Here is a 17,519-nt window from a genome sequence, read left to right as displayed (position 1 = left end):
CTGTTCAAACCAGCATCTCAATTAATATAATGAATTATAATTAAAAATGATGCACCTTGTTATCCAAGCTAGGACTAGCATTAGCTGATAAACAAGTATTCCCTAACCCCCTGCTCCTCTCCAGTTCCACCCTTCCATCAAAATATGGTCACAGTGGCACACAAATAGTCATTTAAACTATAAAGGTTAATATTGTACTTTAAATTCCATTTTATTTATCCAAAACTGATGTATCTTACTGAACACATAAACCATAACGTCATAAAACTTTTGCTGTTTTTGCTGAGTAAAATTTGAATGCAGATCTTTCACTGTTTAGAGTAAGCGTATTGTTACATGTGGTATTGCTACTTTTCTGTAAGTAAAGGATATGGATATTTCATTCCCCCAGTTATAATGGAACTGTGTTAGGTGAGCTGTCATGTGTTTATCTACAGTGTTTTACATTTATTTCCTTTGCATAATTTCAGATAAATGTAGAGGAAGAACAAAGTTCAATGTTTTCCTCTCAGATGTAGTGGGGTATAAGTTAGTAAAGGTTGTCCTTAAGCAACCTTTCTCAACATTATGAATGAAAACATAATTTGAGTATAAAGATCAATTCTATCTGTGGTGCTTTTTCAGCAGGGCTGCGGGCAGATACCCATCTCCTCCACTTCCTTTGTGAACTGAGAATACCATCTCTGATGCTAACTTCAGTTTCAGTTAGTTGGGGTGTCAATTTTTCCTCTGCAACAACAACAAAACACCAACCGCTGGAACCGATCAAACTGTGTACAGACATCGAGGACCCGAAATTTACAAGGAAAACTAATATGTCAGTATTGATTTGGAGGTAAATTTATATAAAATGATGCACAAACCCTCTAGAATATGACCATTTGATGGAATGGTAACTACATGGAGTTTTGGGTTTTCATCTTTCAGTCAGTGTTAATATCATAAAGCTTCAATAAAGAGCTGGAAAAAGCTGATTCTGAATATTGTATAAGTGAATCTGGCACAGGCTGCATGGTGACGCAGTGGTTAGCGGGCGCTGTCGCCTCATAGCTAGAAGGCTCCTGGTTCCTGGTTCGAATCCAGATTCGGACGTAGGGGGCATGTTCTTCCCATGCATGCGTGAGTTCCCTTCGGGTACTCCGGCTTCCTCCTACAGTCCAAAGACATGCTCATTAAGTTCATCGGTGGCTCTAAAATTGCCCGTCGGTGTGAATGTGTGCGTGAAAGGTTGTCCGTCTATGTGTGTCAGCCCTGTGATAATCCGCCCTCTCGCCCCAATGACAGCTGGGATAGTGCTCTAGCCTTCCCGCGACCCAGACCAGGATCAGCGGTGCAGGTGATGGATGGATGGACGATTCTGTGTGGAATAAGATCATTTCAACAACCTTGATGGTATTTAAGGGGAATACAAGGATAAATCTACACTTTAAGTAAGACAGAAATAGACTTTATCCTCACTGAAGTCTATATAAATCATAAAGCATATTAAAGGAACCAGCTGTGTGAGGATCGGGCTACCCCATCGGTGTGGCTCAGTGGTTATATCACACGTCCCATATATAGAGGCTTCAGGCTATAGAGGCTGGATTTGACTCCCACCCTCGGCCCTTTGCTGTGTGTCATCCCCTCCCTATCTTCCTCTGTATCCAACACTATCCACTGTCCTCTCTCTTTAAAAAAAGACATCAAAGGCCCAAAAAATAAATTAGCATAGATGTGATCATACGAAAAAAATAGCTTGTAACCCTGTAGCCACTTTTAGCCTGTTTAAAATGTGTGAGTGTGCAGCAGCTGGTGCTGCCAGCGGGCCAAATGACTCACAGATTCACCCTCTCCATTGCACATCTTTATATCACCGCACAACCATCCTGCCACATAACTCTGATAGTCTCAGGGAGAGTTTGCTGACTGACCTTTTTTAGTATCAGTTTCACACACAGCCATAACCAGAGGAAAACAACCAGGCCTCTGATGAAGACGGCTGCTTTTCTTAAAGAACCCCCAGAGAGACATGCTACGGAACAGTAAAGTTTGTTTGCAGTTTTACTTCCTCCTTCAGCACACACACTTTCCTGCTAGAAGGGTGAGACAGAACCAAGACGGCCTTTAAGCAGAACTGCAGTCTCTGAGACCAGCAGGGTATGTGAAAGTGGTGCAGTGGCAACAGGAAACCTCAGCTGAACCAAAGCCACACACTGAAGTTCACATGAGTGAACATGAGTGAATGTTGCTGTTAAGTGTGTATCACCAAACTTTTTCACTCAGCTCAGGCAGACTTTTTCATGGTGAACGTAATGCATGTTGGGGTTTTTCCTGGACACATGCTGCGATTATGTGTGGATGTTTCAAGAGGCCACGCTGCCACCCTGTGGTCAAAGCATGATATGGCATGCAGACAGTGAAGCTTGCACTGTTCAAGACCAGGAGACACTACCACACCTTATATGAATGTAATGACTGTTTTTAGGTTTTGTTTTTATTTATAAGCAGATTGTAACCTAGTTATCCTTATCTGTCACCCAGTCCCACTCTAACCAGGTTCAATGTGTAGAGCTCACACTGGAAAATAGACCAATCTTAGTATACTGTGTGCAGGCTACATCCATGTGAGTGAGATGCCCTGTAAACATCTCCATGAGGTGCTACAAGACATATCAGGGACAACATCAGCAGTCATCTCCATGGCTGGGCCTGTCTGCTTTTAAAGAACAGGCTGAACAACACGTTTTCAGATTGGCAGGTTTTTGACGTCACAAACCTAAGGAGCCAATCCCGTTAATGGATGGGGTGACGCTATGCATATCATTATGTGTAACCTATGGCAACCACTTCTGCGATATGTGAGCCAGCTGTAACCGTCATCGTCATTTTTGCAATTTTGACTCACTACTAACGTTAACGTTACTACTACTAATTACTACATTTCAAGCTAGCTAAGTTTCAACGAGTTGCCACTAAACAATGGACGAGGCGTGTTTTGTTTTCGGCTGAAATTTTACAAAAGGAGAAGCTGAACATTCCAGAACCGGTTTGAAGTTGCGTAGTGGGATAGTAGAATTTTTAATGAGGGACAAGGAGGAGATGGAGGAGGATTTTTACAAGGTAATTAAACATATTTTGCAGAGCATTTAATTTGTCTTAAAACATGACTGGAGCTGGTCTTTAAAGTTGACTCCTGTGCGCCCCTACAGGCCGGGAGGACTTCCGTTGTGGCGCGATTGTCCTTGTTGGCCACCGTACTCTTGACCTCTGAAACAACAGTCTCTACGAGGTCCATAGAGATATTTCATCTCTAAATGACTTCCATTTAGCCTCTTCCGTTTCAGGGTCATGGTGGTGTTCCTGCTGGCTCACTGGGACATTTGAAAACAATGAAGCAATAAAAGATGGCTGCTTATAAAAGGATTAGTAGCTGTTAATGCTTTTAATTGTGTCTCACCCTCAAACTGCTCTGAAGTTTGAACAGATCCTATGATGGAAAAGCATCCGCACAGATAATAATGGACCCTTTGGTGAGATTGTTTAGCCATCTGATGTTTGAAAGGTCAAGGATGAACTTTAAATCTCAACATTTAGCTTCTCTTTGTGATCTTTAAAGATTATATTTGCCTGATTTGATCATGATGTCCAATCAGTATTGATATATGCAGTCATTTAAGGCAAAATTACCTTAGAGCGTGAGAATAAAGCTCAGTGAGCCGTGCTGCAGTGCCTTCGTATAAATGAAAACATTGTGCATGAGAGCAACCAAAGCAAAGAAGTGTCTTTATCCATACTTACCTCTGCATTCACATCTTAGGAGGCCATTTTTGCGGTTTGCTGTGTATTTTGAATCTACTTTGCAATACAAGGTAAGACAGAGACTAGAAACCCAAGCTGGAATAGACTGTATCGTTTCCTGGCCACTAACTCTGTCAAATGACAGCGCTGCAAAAACAACAGATTTGCATCCTAACTCAATAGAAAGAGATAAGGTTTAAAAATGGCAGAATTGCCCTTTAATTTCTAAAATAACTGCAAATACTGTACGGTGCTACACTGTTACCCCTCATGTATTTGCCTGTGCCTTTGATAAACCCAATTGCAAAGCACCATGTCTGCTCATTGACCTCTTTGAGGTATCCAGTCATGCAGGCAGTTGTCAGGCATCTGTATCATGAGATAACACCCCGAAAAAAGAAAAAAAATGGTGTGAAGCTCATTTTATTGAAAAATTACTTAAAATTTTTAAAAGCAGCATCTATTTTAGGGACAAAAGGCCCATTTTCTGAGGGTTATTTCAAGAACAAGCCATTTGAAAGGGACCATTTCTACAAAAGTCTTTAGTTCCAAATAAACTCATCAGTAGAGCTTTGTTTTTTGTGCGGACTGTCCCTTTAAAAACAAACTCCTCTCTCTGACAAAGTCAGGAAACAAACAGGCGAGCAGCTTTTACTTAAAACATTTATTTGATCCAATTCTTTGGAATGTAATAGTCAATGATCAGAGTCTGAGACAACAGAGACGGATGAGTCTGGGTGCTGACCAGAAAGTCAAAGTACAAACAATACTTGTAGTCACTTAAGGCCTCACTGCTTTTCCATTTTTTTACTTCCTTGTTTCCTTTGTCATTTTTTTTCTGGATCTGAGACAGCAAAAATTACAGAAGCAGTATTGAAAATAAAACAGTTTTTCTTGTCATACAAAGAAAAAACAAAACAATGGCACATACATCAGTGACAAAAAACACAAGGTGATATTATACCAAGTAAATAAAACTGTTACGCTTCAAAGAGACGCATATAAGCTTTCTCGAGAATGAAAAACATCTCTGTAAATTGTACTTTGTTAAAAAGAAGCAACAATAACACTGTCCTCTCCTTCCTTCTCTCTCTCTTTTTATAAATCAACATCATAAACACAGATTTTTTTTAAATATATCAGTGCAACATTTGTTTTCACAGCTAGTGCTGCAGCATCCTTTCATGTTTAAAGGGGGCGGAGCTTCATTTCTGTCAGGCTGAAACATTAGAAACGCATTCTGTCTGACTCGAGTTACATCTTGATACCCATAATCCTGTCTGCTTCTGTTTCTGTAAACATATAGAGTAGCTGATATTTTGCTGAGAAAACATGGACGATTGAACCAGTGTGATATTTCAGAGTTAATAACAAACATCTCAACAATCTGAGCGCTTCAATGTTCTCCTGGAAGTTACTGAAAAATGTGAAATGAAAGAGGTGATGAGAGGAGGTGAATTGATTGATGCTATATTGACAAACGGTCTCACTTCACATTTTGAGCTCACATAATGCTACATACAAAATGGGCAGGTTTAACTTCCTCAGTGCAGGGCAACAGGAACCACATGGGGGCAAACATGATGCGACATCAGACCAGAGGAACTTTTTAAGTGTTCTAAAAACAGGAAGAGTACCCCACAACTTTTATGTTCGACCTGCAAGAACTCGGAAGAGAGTGGCATTTTTAGCTCACGTCAGAGTAGGTGATCTCCCACTACTAGAGGAATTGAGAGGTGTAAGTGTATGTTGATTGAACAATTCAGCAAATGCTGTAAGCTTGTAACAGTAGCCCGAAAGAACAAAAACAAATGGACTGTGTTATTATCACGGGACCCACAACAAACATGGCATCTTCCTTCACGTTGCTGTTTTTGTATCTTGTGTTGCTGTACCAAGGGCAGGTCGCTTTACGTCAATTCAAAGTTCATTTTAAGATGTGTAGCTCTCGTGGAAGCTCCCTTGGTGGGCGGTTCCTCTCAGAGCACCTCCAAAACTTTTTGGTCCAAATAATGCCTAATGTGTTCATACCTGCTTAATGTTTCTTTTCTTAGCTAGGTAAAATGTCTGTCTGTTTGCCCACCATAGAAGAATATTCAATGAGAATTGTTCTGTTTATCACAGAGGGAACATAAAGTGTCTGTTTGGAAGTTGAAAGTATTGTTCATTGATACCTAGTTGCCCTTTTAGAGTCAATCCTCCCTCCTATTCAGTGCTATGAGCAAGTAACCAGTATCACAACACATGTAGCTCAAAAGCTAAAATACAGATAAAGCAGTAAGCTGACTGCAGAATTCATTAAGGCTCATTGTTGTCAATTTTTAAACCAATTTTAAGCCCAAAAATACTATTAAGGTTTAACTGATGTTTATCCAGCATTTTATGTCCTCAGAGGTTAAAATTCCAGCTTTAAAGCTCCTGTGAGGAGTTTTTCACTGGTTATGAAACAGACTGAAATTAATACAGATGTCTCTATATGAGCTACAAAAGCAAACCAGACCATCAGCGACAAGATTGATTATTTCGATATAGTTATTTTAAAAGCCTCACACTGCTCGCGGGGGGGGGGGGGGTGGGGGGGGGTGTCAGACGAGGCGATTAACTGCACGCTGCCTTCGTTTACATAATCAACGGCAAAATTGAAAGTGATACATATGACTGTTAGAGAAAGCAGGATGAGATGTTTTGTTAAAAACCACCTTAAGCTTGTACAAGACAAAGTCAGCAAAGAGATACGAGGTACGGTTTTGTCCACAGGGGGCGCCAAAATCAACACAAACTGAAGTCACAGGAGCTTTAAATGGACACTGTTCATCATCACTTACAGGAAATATGGCCCTTTTACAAAATCGGAGGGTGAGAAAACTCCTAACCAAATATAGTGATGTTTAAGGGATGATATGCAAATTGAGCTGCAGCAAAAAAAAACATACAAACAACTGAAAATGCACTGACAGAGAGTACAGCATTGTCCTGGCAAACATTAAGTCTTTAATCAGAGCTTCCACTTCCTGTCAGCTCCATCATGGACCAAAAAAAGGGACACGTGAAGTCTCTTTGAAAGCTCCCTCACTGCTGGACACACTTTAGGGTTTCACAGTCATTCTGTGTGCCAGTGAGGAACGTTAGCCGTTAGCTGTTAGCAGTGAAAACGATTTCCTGACGATCCATCCTTTGATGCAACTTCTAAGCGGTGCTGAGGTTGTCTGTTTTACCCTGTACAAAAACTTCACTTCCCATGAGGCAACTCTCCATAATCTCAGTCGTTTCCATCGCTGTAAAAACCTTCCTGTTCCCAGAGCACAAACGGAAACCAAACAACAACAAAACTCACAAAATGGCGACCAGATTACACATAAAACAGCACACACGACAGGTTTGTGTGTGCGTTTGTTAAAACTAATGTTTACTGTACAACTTCTGATTCAAACATAGAAAGGATACTGCGGCACTGGTGTCTTTTACTATATAGAAAAGGGCGCTCAAATATATTAAAACCTATGTACAATATGTTGGATGTGTCATGTGCCATGAAAACGAGGCATTCAGGGCTCCTACACATCCAAAACCTCAATGTAACATGGATTTTATCATTTTAAATCTGCGTCAGTACAACTGTCATAAAAGCAAGCTCTTCAGATTCACACCAACACATCTGATATTTGATAGTACACACTAAGAACTACACGTTTGTAGTTCTAGAAAAGTATAGATTTGAATTTCCGGACTTTTCCGTGTGTTTGTGTTTGTGTAGGAACCCTGGACGGAACGCCAGCCGATGAGAAAACAACCAGCAGAAAACAAGGCAACAGAAAAATCTGAGAAAAGAAAAGGCACTGTCGGAACTAGACACAGGTCACGATGGTACCCGCCTTCACACACGCACGCACACACACACACAAAGAAATATGCTTGCACTTCCTGTAGAGATACAAACACATACAGCTTGACTTAAAGACACATACACACCTTAAATGCAGATGTATATGAATGTGACACATCTACACACACACGTTCACACACACTTTCACACAAAAACACACTCACAGGGACATGTGGCCAGCTAAAGAGCCAGATATCAGAAACTCCTCACCCCTATGAAACTATGACATCCGTAAAAAGACAACAAAAACAAACAAATGTTATCTTTCCGTAAAGTTCACAAACGATACTTTCATCTGAATTGGTCTCAACACCAGCATGTGATTACATGAAATCAACAAAACACGCCGAAAAACAAATAGAATCCTTATTTTTCTTCTTCTTTTTTTGCTGTACAGATTCTTTATACACAGTGCCCCCTGCAGGTCAGTCCTTTCCACTGCCGCTCCTGAGAAATAAAATGACATTGGCTCACTTTCAGCCCACCCTGCCGTCCGTCCCATCGGTGGCTTCAGCCCTGTGTTCCTCCCGCTTGATTGGCTGCATCACGTGTCCATGCGGAGCCAGCGCAGCTCCGTGTCGCCCCTCCCCTCACGCCTCTGAGTAGTTAGTCTGTCCGTTCATCTTGTCCTTCTTTAGCTTCACGCCGTCCACCAGCTCAAAGTTATAGTTCTCCAGGGCGGATAAGTTCCTGTCCGTCATGCTGCCCTGCGAGCAGGCGCAGTACAGCACCACGCCGCAGATGGCGCCCAGGAAGACGCCCAATGCGGACATGGCGATGATGGTGATGAGGATGGGGTCCAGGGTCTTCAGCATGTTACCCGGGCCGCCGAGCTCGTTGTTATCCTGCGAGAGGGAGTCCATCGCTGCGAGAGAGAGAGAAAGTAATGTGTGATTACAGGCTGAAAGGACCAGGCTGGTGGTTTAACATGTTCTGGATCATAAACTACAAAACGCAGCCTTTTCACAACATGACCAAACTTTTTACTTTCACAACATCCATGTTTCTTTATTGCTTGGTTTGATTTCCCCACATTATAGATTCAGAACGTTGTGTTGTCTGTCAGCAGACTCTTAAAGGAGCAATGCACTCCTGGAAAAAGCCACTGTCAGTCACAGCTGGTGTTCTCTGTAATCGATAGAAGCAATAATATTTGAAATTGGCGCCATAGCTGTGGAGAAAGTTGTACAAACAGCTCGCCCATTCTACATTCCTACAACACCCAGCGTGCATTGCGCCCCTCCCTCTGAAAGGAACGTCCCATCGAGAGACGCTGGAGTGAAATACTACCGTTTTCCAGTCAAGGACATTGATCGCTGCAGGCAATGTCTAAAGAATCTTCAGGTCTGCAGTCTACAATTCAAACCTGACGATCTTGAACGAGACATGACATCAGAGGCGGGCTTCCTGGATTGAGGAAGTGTAGTTTTTATCAAGCTCCCTGGCCTCCGCCAGATGACGCGTTTTATGCTTTTTACACTGCCAGTTCAAGGCGGGATCACAACGCCTCTGTTACGTTTCGTCTTCTACGCACAGAGGTGTGATGGTGGGGCGAAGTTGTTCCGCCTCTGAACCGGCATCGGAGGTAGGAACAGAGGCGTAACAGAGGCAAAACGGCGTCTGTGTAAACTGCAGAGGCGGAACCACAGTGTAAAAAAGGCTGTAGTCTGCCAGAGGTTTTCCAGGGCCCATTGGAGAAGCCGATAGCGTCCTCCAAAGGCAAAGAGCGAAACTGCATTTTTTTCCTACCATAATGGCATTAGCTCCCCATAATAGCATGATAGCGCTGAGGTTGAAAATCGGCGAACTGGCCCTTTAATATTAGATGTCAGATCTTCTGTGAATGCACCACAAGGAGAGAGGCTTCAACAAAGACCCTCCTAACTGCTTTAATATTACTTTTAAAGGAAAACAAAACAAGTTAAGGGCGCCCACACTAAGAAAAATAACAATCATGCGGATAACAACAATAACAATGTGGGCATCCGCACTTATTAAATGTCTTGTAGACAGAGACACCAATTTTGTGCTTCGTGCTCCAGCTGTGTCTGCAGCTAAGAAAGGATATTGATGATCTGTTACTGCTGTTTGCTGCACAGAGAGAGCTGTCCTCTTCTGAAGACGCTTTATTCATACTTTTTTGGGCCCTTTATGCCTTTATTCATAGAGAGGACAGTGGCTAGTGTTGGAAACAGGGGACGGGAGAATGGGGGATGGTACGCGGCAAGGTGCCAAGGGTGGAAGTCGAGGCCGAAGCCGCCACACCGGGGACGGTAGCCTCTGTAGCTAATAGGATGCACCTTTATTCATACTTTTGTGAAGGTGTTCTGTCATCAGAAGGACTATGTGTCTGACCACTTTGACCACAAGCTGAACACAACACACTGACAGTTTAACCACACAACTGGAGTCTGACAGGTACTTACGTAGGATGAAGATCTCAGTTGGTGGAGACGTTGGAGCTTCTGGATCTGGAGGGAAAAAGTGACTGTTAATACAACACAGAAATACCCTGAACACCATTAAAAGCACGGGTACGGCTCATTTGTTCATTAACTGTATAATGGGTATGAAGTTAATATAATAATAGTGATGTTAAAACAATACTGACCAGTGCACTCCTCAGGACTGAGTCCATCCAGGATCTGGATGTCGTCCACGGCTATGTGACCTGCACTGCGTCTGTCTGCCACGCCTTCCACAACCACCTGCAAACAATAACACGTTTAATCACATGACTAAAGCAAAGCGAGAAAGAGTCACTCTGATAGCTAAGATGTTATCTCTCTCTCCTTTATTTCATCTCTACCATTACCTCTAATAAAGGAACATGATGAAGTATTCTAGAGGTTACAGCTGCCACAACATGGGTCTGGTTCTGCTCCAGGTTTCTGCCTCTTAAAGTCGAGCTGAAACGGCATCTCGAGAGTATCTAGCTTCCGTATCGTGACGTATTTCCGAGTGAAACAGGACGTGCAGGCGGGACATATCATTAGAGGGATTTGATTTGATCGTTGAGAAGTGGGCGTAGACAGACGTTCTCCACAGTGCAGTAGCTAGCTAACTGACCGAGCGTTCTTGGTGCTCTGCGGCTAAATGTTGCAGATTGAATGGTTGAAATTGTTTGGTGCTAACTTACGTAAGCACGCGTGAAATTTAGTTTTACCGCAAGAAAAAATGATCGGATTTTGATATAAGAATATGAAGAAATTGATTTTCTGTATTTTTTTTGGCCTATATTGTCAAATAGATGCACAATATTACCGGGGATGTGATCTAAAAGGATTAAAATGACATTTTTCATTTCACCTCGACTTTAAAGGAATTTTTTCTTGCCACTGTGCCAAATGTTGCTCAACACTGCTCATGGTGGATTCACGTTGGGCCTCTCTCTAAATGATATAACAAAGAGAACGTTGTAGACCTGCTCTTTTTGTTTTGAGATACCTTGATTGGTTATGATTTGGGGCTATATAAACCACTGTATCTATTTCTGTTCATTCACTGGGCAACTCCTCGGGGCGCTCGTCTGCGTGCAGCCCCCTCACGATGACATCTCTCCATTAATGCATCTCCATAGGGTCCTGTTTGGTGTATTTTGGGCCTATGTGTCTAGCATGTTTCTTATAATAGAGTGAAAAATGGAATCTCCCCTTGGGGATTAATAAAGTACATCTTCATCTTAATCTTCAGTCTCTATACAAGCTAATCCTGTTCAGGGCAGGAGATGATGTCGTCCATCAGAGGGATTTTTGAGTTTCCTGTTCTGCAGCTGAAAATGGTTATTCAAATATAAAACTTAGGGTGGCTCTCACCTCACTGTGCTTATCAGTGCTTTGTCTATTCTCAACACAAATTACAATCTTTCTTTAATGCCTGTTTGTAGAGGATTTATAGATGTTGTTTGTGTCTGTTTTAGGTTAAATACATTTACACATTTAAGAACCTTTAAGTCATTTTTTTTGCCTAAAAATAGAAAATACATAACTCCTAAGATTAAAGCATCTTATAAAGGAGTTGCATGATAAGGTACCATGTGTATTACCTGATATGAGACACTGGAGTGTGGCAGCAACACTCTCCCCTCCCTCCACCGGCTGCCCTGGTGCCCGCTGACCGTCCACAGGATGTACCCCGCCTCCGCCTCCCTCCTCTGCTTGATGTGCAGCGCTCCGGCGTGTTCCCCGAACATGTGATACCAGAAGGACATGCACAGGTCGGTGTCCATGGCGGTGATGGACAGGCTGGCCAAGCTCGCCACCTTCTCCTCTTCATCATCGTCCTCGCCGGTTTTACTCGGCATGTCTGTGTCGCCCAGCTGCATGTAGATGAAGTTCCCTGGTCCGCCTGCAGAGGGCAGCAGAAGACAAGGTAAGAATTAGCCGTGTGCTGCTTTTAAGGGCTCCTGTATGCAGATGTGTTAGCTCTTGAATTTGACCAAACACACACATTTTTTTATGAAAATAGGCGTCACAATGATTGATATCGAGCTCTCTTTTGACACTAAAATGTTTCCAAAACTCTCAAGCATTCATAATACATCCACTCTATTGCATTCAATTGATCGCCTAATACAAACACCTGTCTGTTATGCTGCAAGCGTTTCAGTATGTTTCATAATATCTGCACAGTCGTCTAGTCTCAGGCTTCAAACACTCAAATTCAAGGACTTCACAAGGTTTCAAAGGACTCTATCAGCGTTGCTTCAAGAGGAGATTCGACGTGACATCCCGAAAAGCGCTCATTTTTTACTTGAGATCTGGTTAAGTCAAGAAATCAAGGTGAAGCCATTCATTTCAGCGCTGCTGTCGTCTCCACGGAAACATCCATCACGGGAGGTTTGAATGGAGAGAGAAGGCCGGAGAGCCGAGGCGTGCTGATGAATGTGAGCGCCGTATCCTTTCAAAAGTCAAGTTTTTCAAGGCTGTCCATTTATTCCGTTCAGTGTTGATGGGATCAAAGCATGTAAAAGTTCAGCTCTCATCTATTCAATGCAGATAAACAGCACGTATTGATTTCTGTTGCAGCATTTCTTGCTGCTGATGGTTAAACGTAGTTATGTAATCTTGATGTTTTAAGTTACTTTTATAGTATTATTCTATGATCTTAATATATTTAGGCAGCTCTTGATGTCATTAAAGGTATTTTAATGACTGTTTTTCACATTTTATGACACTATTTTTTGTTATGTTTCTGCTCATTTTTGATTTATATGCATATTCTGTGAAGTCCCTCATGTGTTGTTTGTCTGTAACTCTTAATTATTGTAGTCTGTCTGTTTGTGCCAGGACACTCTGGAGGTTTCTGTAGTTCAATAAATACATTTAAAGACATTCAAATTATTGCTGTCCTTTCTTCTTAGTGCCGAGACGTTGTCATGAGATTCAGATCGAGTTTTGATTCATTCATACATAAAACCCAGTCACCCTGACGGGGGTTCCTCCCGCTTATTACACGGCCAATCAATAATCTGACACAAAATATTGATTTGGTTTGATTATATTAATTTGATTATTTTATTAATTTGAAAATGATTATACTTCCATTTAAAAATAGTCCATTACACTCACAGCGATGGCTGTGGCCATGGCAACGGTTAACTCTGTAGCCTTCTTAAAGTGATAATCTCGAAGATTTTCATCTAAATAAATGTCTGTTAAGTCTCTATCTATCTCTGAATGAGGTAACACAATGGTGACTCAGCCTGTGGCCCACTGATGAAAGCCTTTGCATTTGCAGTATTACAGACTGAGCGTCACAAGCGGCGCCCAGTTAGTGACGCGTTTTCCATCAGCCAGCAGTGGTTGGTCTGCCAGAGGGGGTAGGCGGAGCTAAGCGGCTGCTTTTCCGCTCTCTGCAAGTGTTGCGAGTAAACAGTAATCTACTATGGCTGAACAAACAAAGAAAAGATGGATGACTACAGATACAACTTCAACAAGAAGTGAAAATCCAAAGAAACAGAAACAAACTCGACGCTCAGATGAAGCAAACAGTCTGAAAAGGAAAGCGACCGTCAGCCAGGAAAATCAAGAGTTACAACCGGAGCCAACCGTGGACGTCACACATGCAGCACTGTCTGGATATCTGGGAAGTGTGCTCCCGCAATTACAGTAGCTACTGATTAACTTTAAAATGAGCTAGCCTAGCTGTTTTTACTCACATTAAATGAGACATTTCCACTGATGGTGAAGTAAGACACGGTGAACAGGACAGCAGGAATCGCCTTCTTTAAACTCTGCCGTATCCCGTTCTGTGTTCTATTTAATGTTTACTTCATGTGCCGTCTTTACTCTTGCAGATCGTGTCGTGGCCACAGTATCTCTTAACCTTTATTACTTTCTCTCCGCTGTTTTCATCTCTTTTCTCTTGTTCCCTCTGTAAACAAACGGACGTCAAATTTACCGTACTTCTTTCGGCAGACAGATATGATATCGGAATCCCTAGCAACGGTCTGTTCTTCATAGCAACGAATGCTATCATTAACCAATCAGAATCAAGAACTTAACACAGCCGTGTAATAATCCTCCTTACCTACACAGGTAACTAGCCCAGTGTAGATACAGTAGATAGCACATGTATATCATGTATAACTCTTCGGCCTGGAGGAGGACCTGCCTCAGGCTATGAGCACTGTTGTGATTCCCGGCAGCACAGACTGCAGTGTGTTATTTAAAGCTTACAGCAGTTAAAAATATTCCAGCTTCTATCATAAGAGGTTCAGACAGGTTTTCAACAGTTGCATAGTTACATGAAGAGCCACTGAGTGCTCTCCAAAAGCATCTGTCCTGCCGAGTAGTGCAGGTTAAAAACAAAAAACAGCCCTACAACACAACGGTGAGCGCACGCCTGCCTACCTGTGTGGTCCAGGGTCGGTCCTCTGTGGACGGCAGGAGCCTCGTCGGTCTGGATGAGCCACTCGGCCCCCATCCCCGTCTCTTTGGTCCAGCCGCAGAACGACGAGTAGTCAAAGCTGCAGGCGAACCACAGGTACGCTGCACACAGAGAGAGAGAAGAGGAGCAGTGTGAGGTGAGTTTGTTAACGGAGGTTTCATGTTTGTGTTACGTAAGCTGAGCGTTTAGGAGAACCAAAGCTGTGAGGTTTATAGCAACAGATGCAGATTCAGCTGACCATATCCTTAACGCTTATGTACTAATGTTTGCAACTTGGGGTTCTGGCCTTCCTTCATTTAAACATTTATTATAAACAAGCTTAAGCATGAAGACATAAGCTAGTGGAGGTTCAAGCCATCTACCCAGGATCTTCTTCTCTCCTGGACACAGCCTGTGCAGCCGTACGAACAGCATCACTCCCTGTTTAAGTGCTATCTGTAGGCCAGAAGCTGCTGCAGCCACCTTTGAACTTTAGTTGTTGAAGGGTCTGTGCATCACAAGTGACACGTCTTGTAATTCTCTCTAAAACCAAACAATAACAAAAGACGCAGTTTGACGTTGTGAAGTAGCATGGATCTGGTTTTAACGCACTGTTACCTTGAAAAAGTAACAGATTCATTTGGGTTCAAACTGTAGACTGTATAAAAAGATGGACGACATGACAGCTCCCTACAAGTGAAGCCAAACCCTCTCTAGCGCCCCCTGCTGACTGGCTGCAGTATAGCTCATAAAGCCCGCCTCCTCCATGTTAACAGATGGGACATGAAATGTCAAAATACACGTCAAATACATTTTTCTCAAACATGGTTTCTGTCATTATAGTTATTTCTTATCATGCTGATTTATGTCCAAGTGTTCATTTTTCTGACAAGTTTACTTTTAATTATGGGATGATTATAGGATGATTGACAGCTCTGTTAACAAATACGGCTCCTGTGCTCCCGAGTAGCAGTTTCCATACCTGTGAACGTTAACCTCAGACCAACACAAAGAAGCTGTTCTGCTGTTAAACACGCCGGTGTGCGGGATCCTTGCTGTTTTTTTGCTAAGCTAAATGTGTGTTTTGGTTAGCAGAAGTGGCTACGGCGGCGCCACCCGCCGATCTCTACTGCGCAGTCTCTGGCTCCAAATGATGCCACCATCGCAAGATGGCAGCGCCTATCACAGGGGCTATTTTGGCATCACTTTCGTACAATGGGAGCAGATGAAGACGTGTCGTCCATCTATATATACAGTCATTGGTTTGAATTATAGTACAGAATGTATTTAAAAAATAGTTCTTTTTCTTTTTAGACATAAAGCTGTAGCATTGAATTCAGTTCAAAGGTTTCAAAACCAACTATGGAAGAACGAGTGTCCTTCAAACTGAATCACATTCCCAATAACTTTAATCAATGAAGCCTGTAATCTTATTACCAGTTGTCACAGTAAAGGCTTCACTACAAGACGGTCTCTCGTCTAGATCCTTTGTCTGACCTTAAATCAGGAGGCCGTTTTTTATGTTGTCTTTTTCCATACTTCACAAAATGTTTACTTTTACTGTGAACAAATGAACACAAAAACCATGAAGGCCTTTGCGGTGAGACCGACAATTTGTTTTATTCATTGCATCAATATTAGAAAACCTTGGGAGTTTGCTTCGAGCACACTGAACCCTTAATCAGAGCTTCTCTATTCCTTTAAAACCATCAAAAAAAAGCCAATCAAATGTTCCAACAAGTATTAGCTGCTGGACTCAGTCTATAAAGGCAACCAGTTCTCTGTTTTTCAGGCTAAAATCTATGACCACACCGTGTTCACAGACTAAATTGACTTCAGCTTAGAGCGGGAGAGCAGGCAGCCTGCAGGAAAAAAAACTGCAAGTCTTGTAACATCAATATTAGAAAGCTGTTCCTGCTGGATTGAACACACAGTATAAATTGTAGAGCTTGTGGAGAACATGTCGCACCGCACAAAAGCCCCGCGCAGATGGGCCGGGGTGAAAGAGACAGAGAGACAGTTGTAATTGTAGCGGCCGTGCAGCGCTCGCTGCAGGGCACTTCTTTCCTCCACAGAGTGCAACACAGGATCTAAGACGTCAGCGCTGATAGAAACCAGCGCCAGCACGTACATATGTTTGGGATCAGGACATCAAGAGAGAGACGGAGCCTTCCACACAGAGAGGCGTGGTGCCACCAACATGCGGATGTGGCCTCCTGAAAAAACCCCAAACAGAGAAAAAAAAAGCAACATTTCCCTCCCTGCGTTCTTTCTTTCTGCCGGTGCCAGCAGGCGGCTGGCGGCAGCGGTTCACCGCAGCATCCAAACGAACGTAGAAGCCCATGAACACTGGACATGTTGTTTCTGAGAGGCTAATAGGATGCAGAGATGACCGTGGAGCCGCTAACCCCCCTGCAACCCCAAGCTGTCTTCACGCGATGCCTCCTCTCGGCTAATTGAGACCCAAGAGGCCTTTATTCTCTCACTATACACCTCGCTCGCTCCTCTCTTTACCTTCACTCTCCTTTTCTCTTTGTGCCTCTTCATCCTCCTCAGCCTCCGTCCTTTCCGTCTCATCTCTATTCAGTCCTCCTTGCTGGCTCGCTCTCTTTCCCTCTTTGTGTCTCTGTCACCGCTTCTATTTTTCTACCTTTCCGCCTATTCATCGCTCTCCTCCTTGAGTTGGCAATGAATTAAATTCAGCGTATTCACGAGGGAAGATAAACTGTGACACGGCGCTGAGATATTCATGAGGAAAATAAGGTAACAGAGCTGCATTTGGCTTTAAGTGTGGAGAGTATGCAGGGACACGAACCACAATGTCTTTCAATACACAAACAGCTGAAGAGAGGACTCCTGCACACGGCTCTTTAATCTGCAACAGACTTCAAGTTATATCTGTCTGGCAAGCTCTTCTTTGTGAGCGCTACATGATGAAGGTTTAAGGACAAAACATTGTATTTCTAATAAAGTTTATTGCAAATAA

General features: G+C 42.7%; 1 protein-coding gene across 2 annotated transcripts in view; it reads right to left on the bottom strand.

The window, feature by feature from the left end:
- Positions 1-4,376: 4,376 nt before the first annotated feature.
- LOC138611307 (neuropilin-1a-like) overlaps positions 4,377-17,519 on the bottom strand; it is a 98,340-nt gene continuing 85,197 nt past the window's right edge. For both annotated transcript variants that reach the window (XM_069684332.1, XM_069684333.1), the window contains exons 14-18: positions 14,518-14,655; positions 11,709-12,010; positions 10,275-10,371; positions 10,090-10,134; positions 4,377-8,528 (exon numbers count right to left, since the gene is read on the bottom strand). In XM_069684332.1, coding sequence (XP_069540433.1) covers positions 8,254-8,528; positions 10,090-10,134; positions 10,275-10,371; positions 11,709-12,010; positions 14,518-14,655 — 857 coding nt within the window. In that variant the 3' untranslated portion in view covers positions 4,377-8,253. The remainder of the gene's footprint in view (positions 8,529-10,089; positions 10,135-10,274; positions 10,372-11,708; positions 12,011-14,517; positions 14,656-17,519) is intronic.

This window comes from Semicossyphus pulcher, unplaced genomic scaffold, assembly GCF_022749685.1.
Source record: "Semicossyphus pulcher isolate SPU_LCO1_2020_fin unplaced genomic scaffold, fSemPul1.0.p SCAF_7, whole genome shotgun sequence".
Lineage (NCBI taxonomy): Eukaryota > Metazoa > Chordata > Actinopteri > Labriformes > Labridae > Semicossyphus > Semicossyphus pulcher.
Note: the sequence above shows the minus strand (reverse complement) of the source record. Positions and strands in the feature narration are given on the sequence as shown.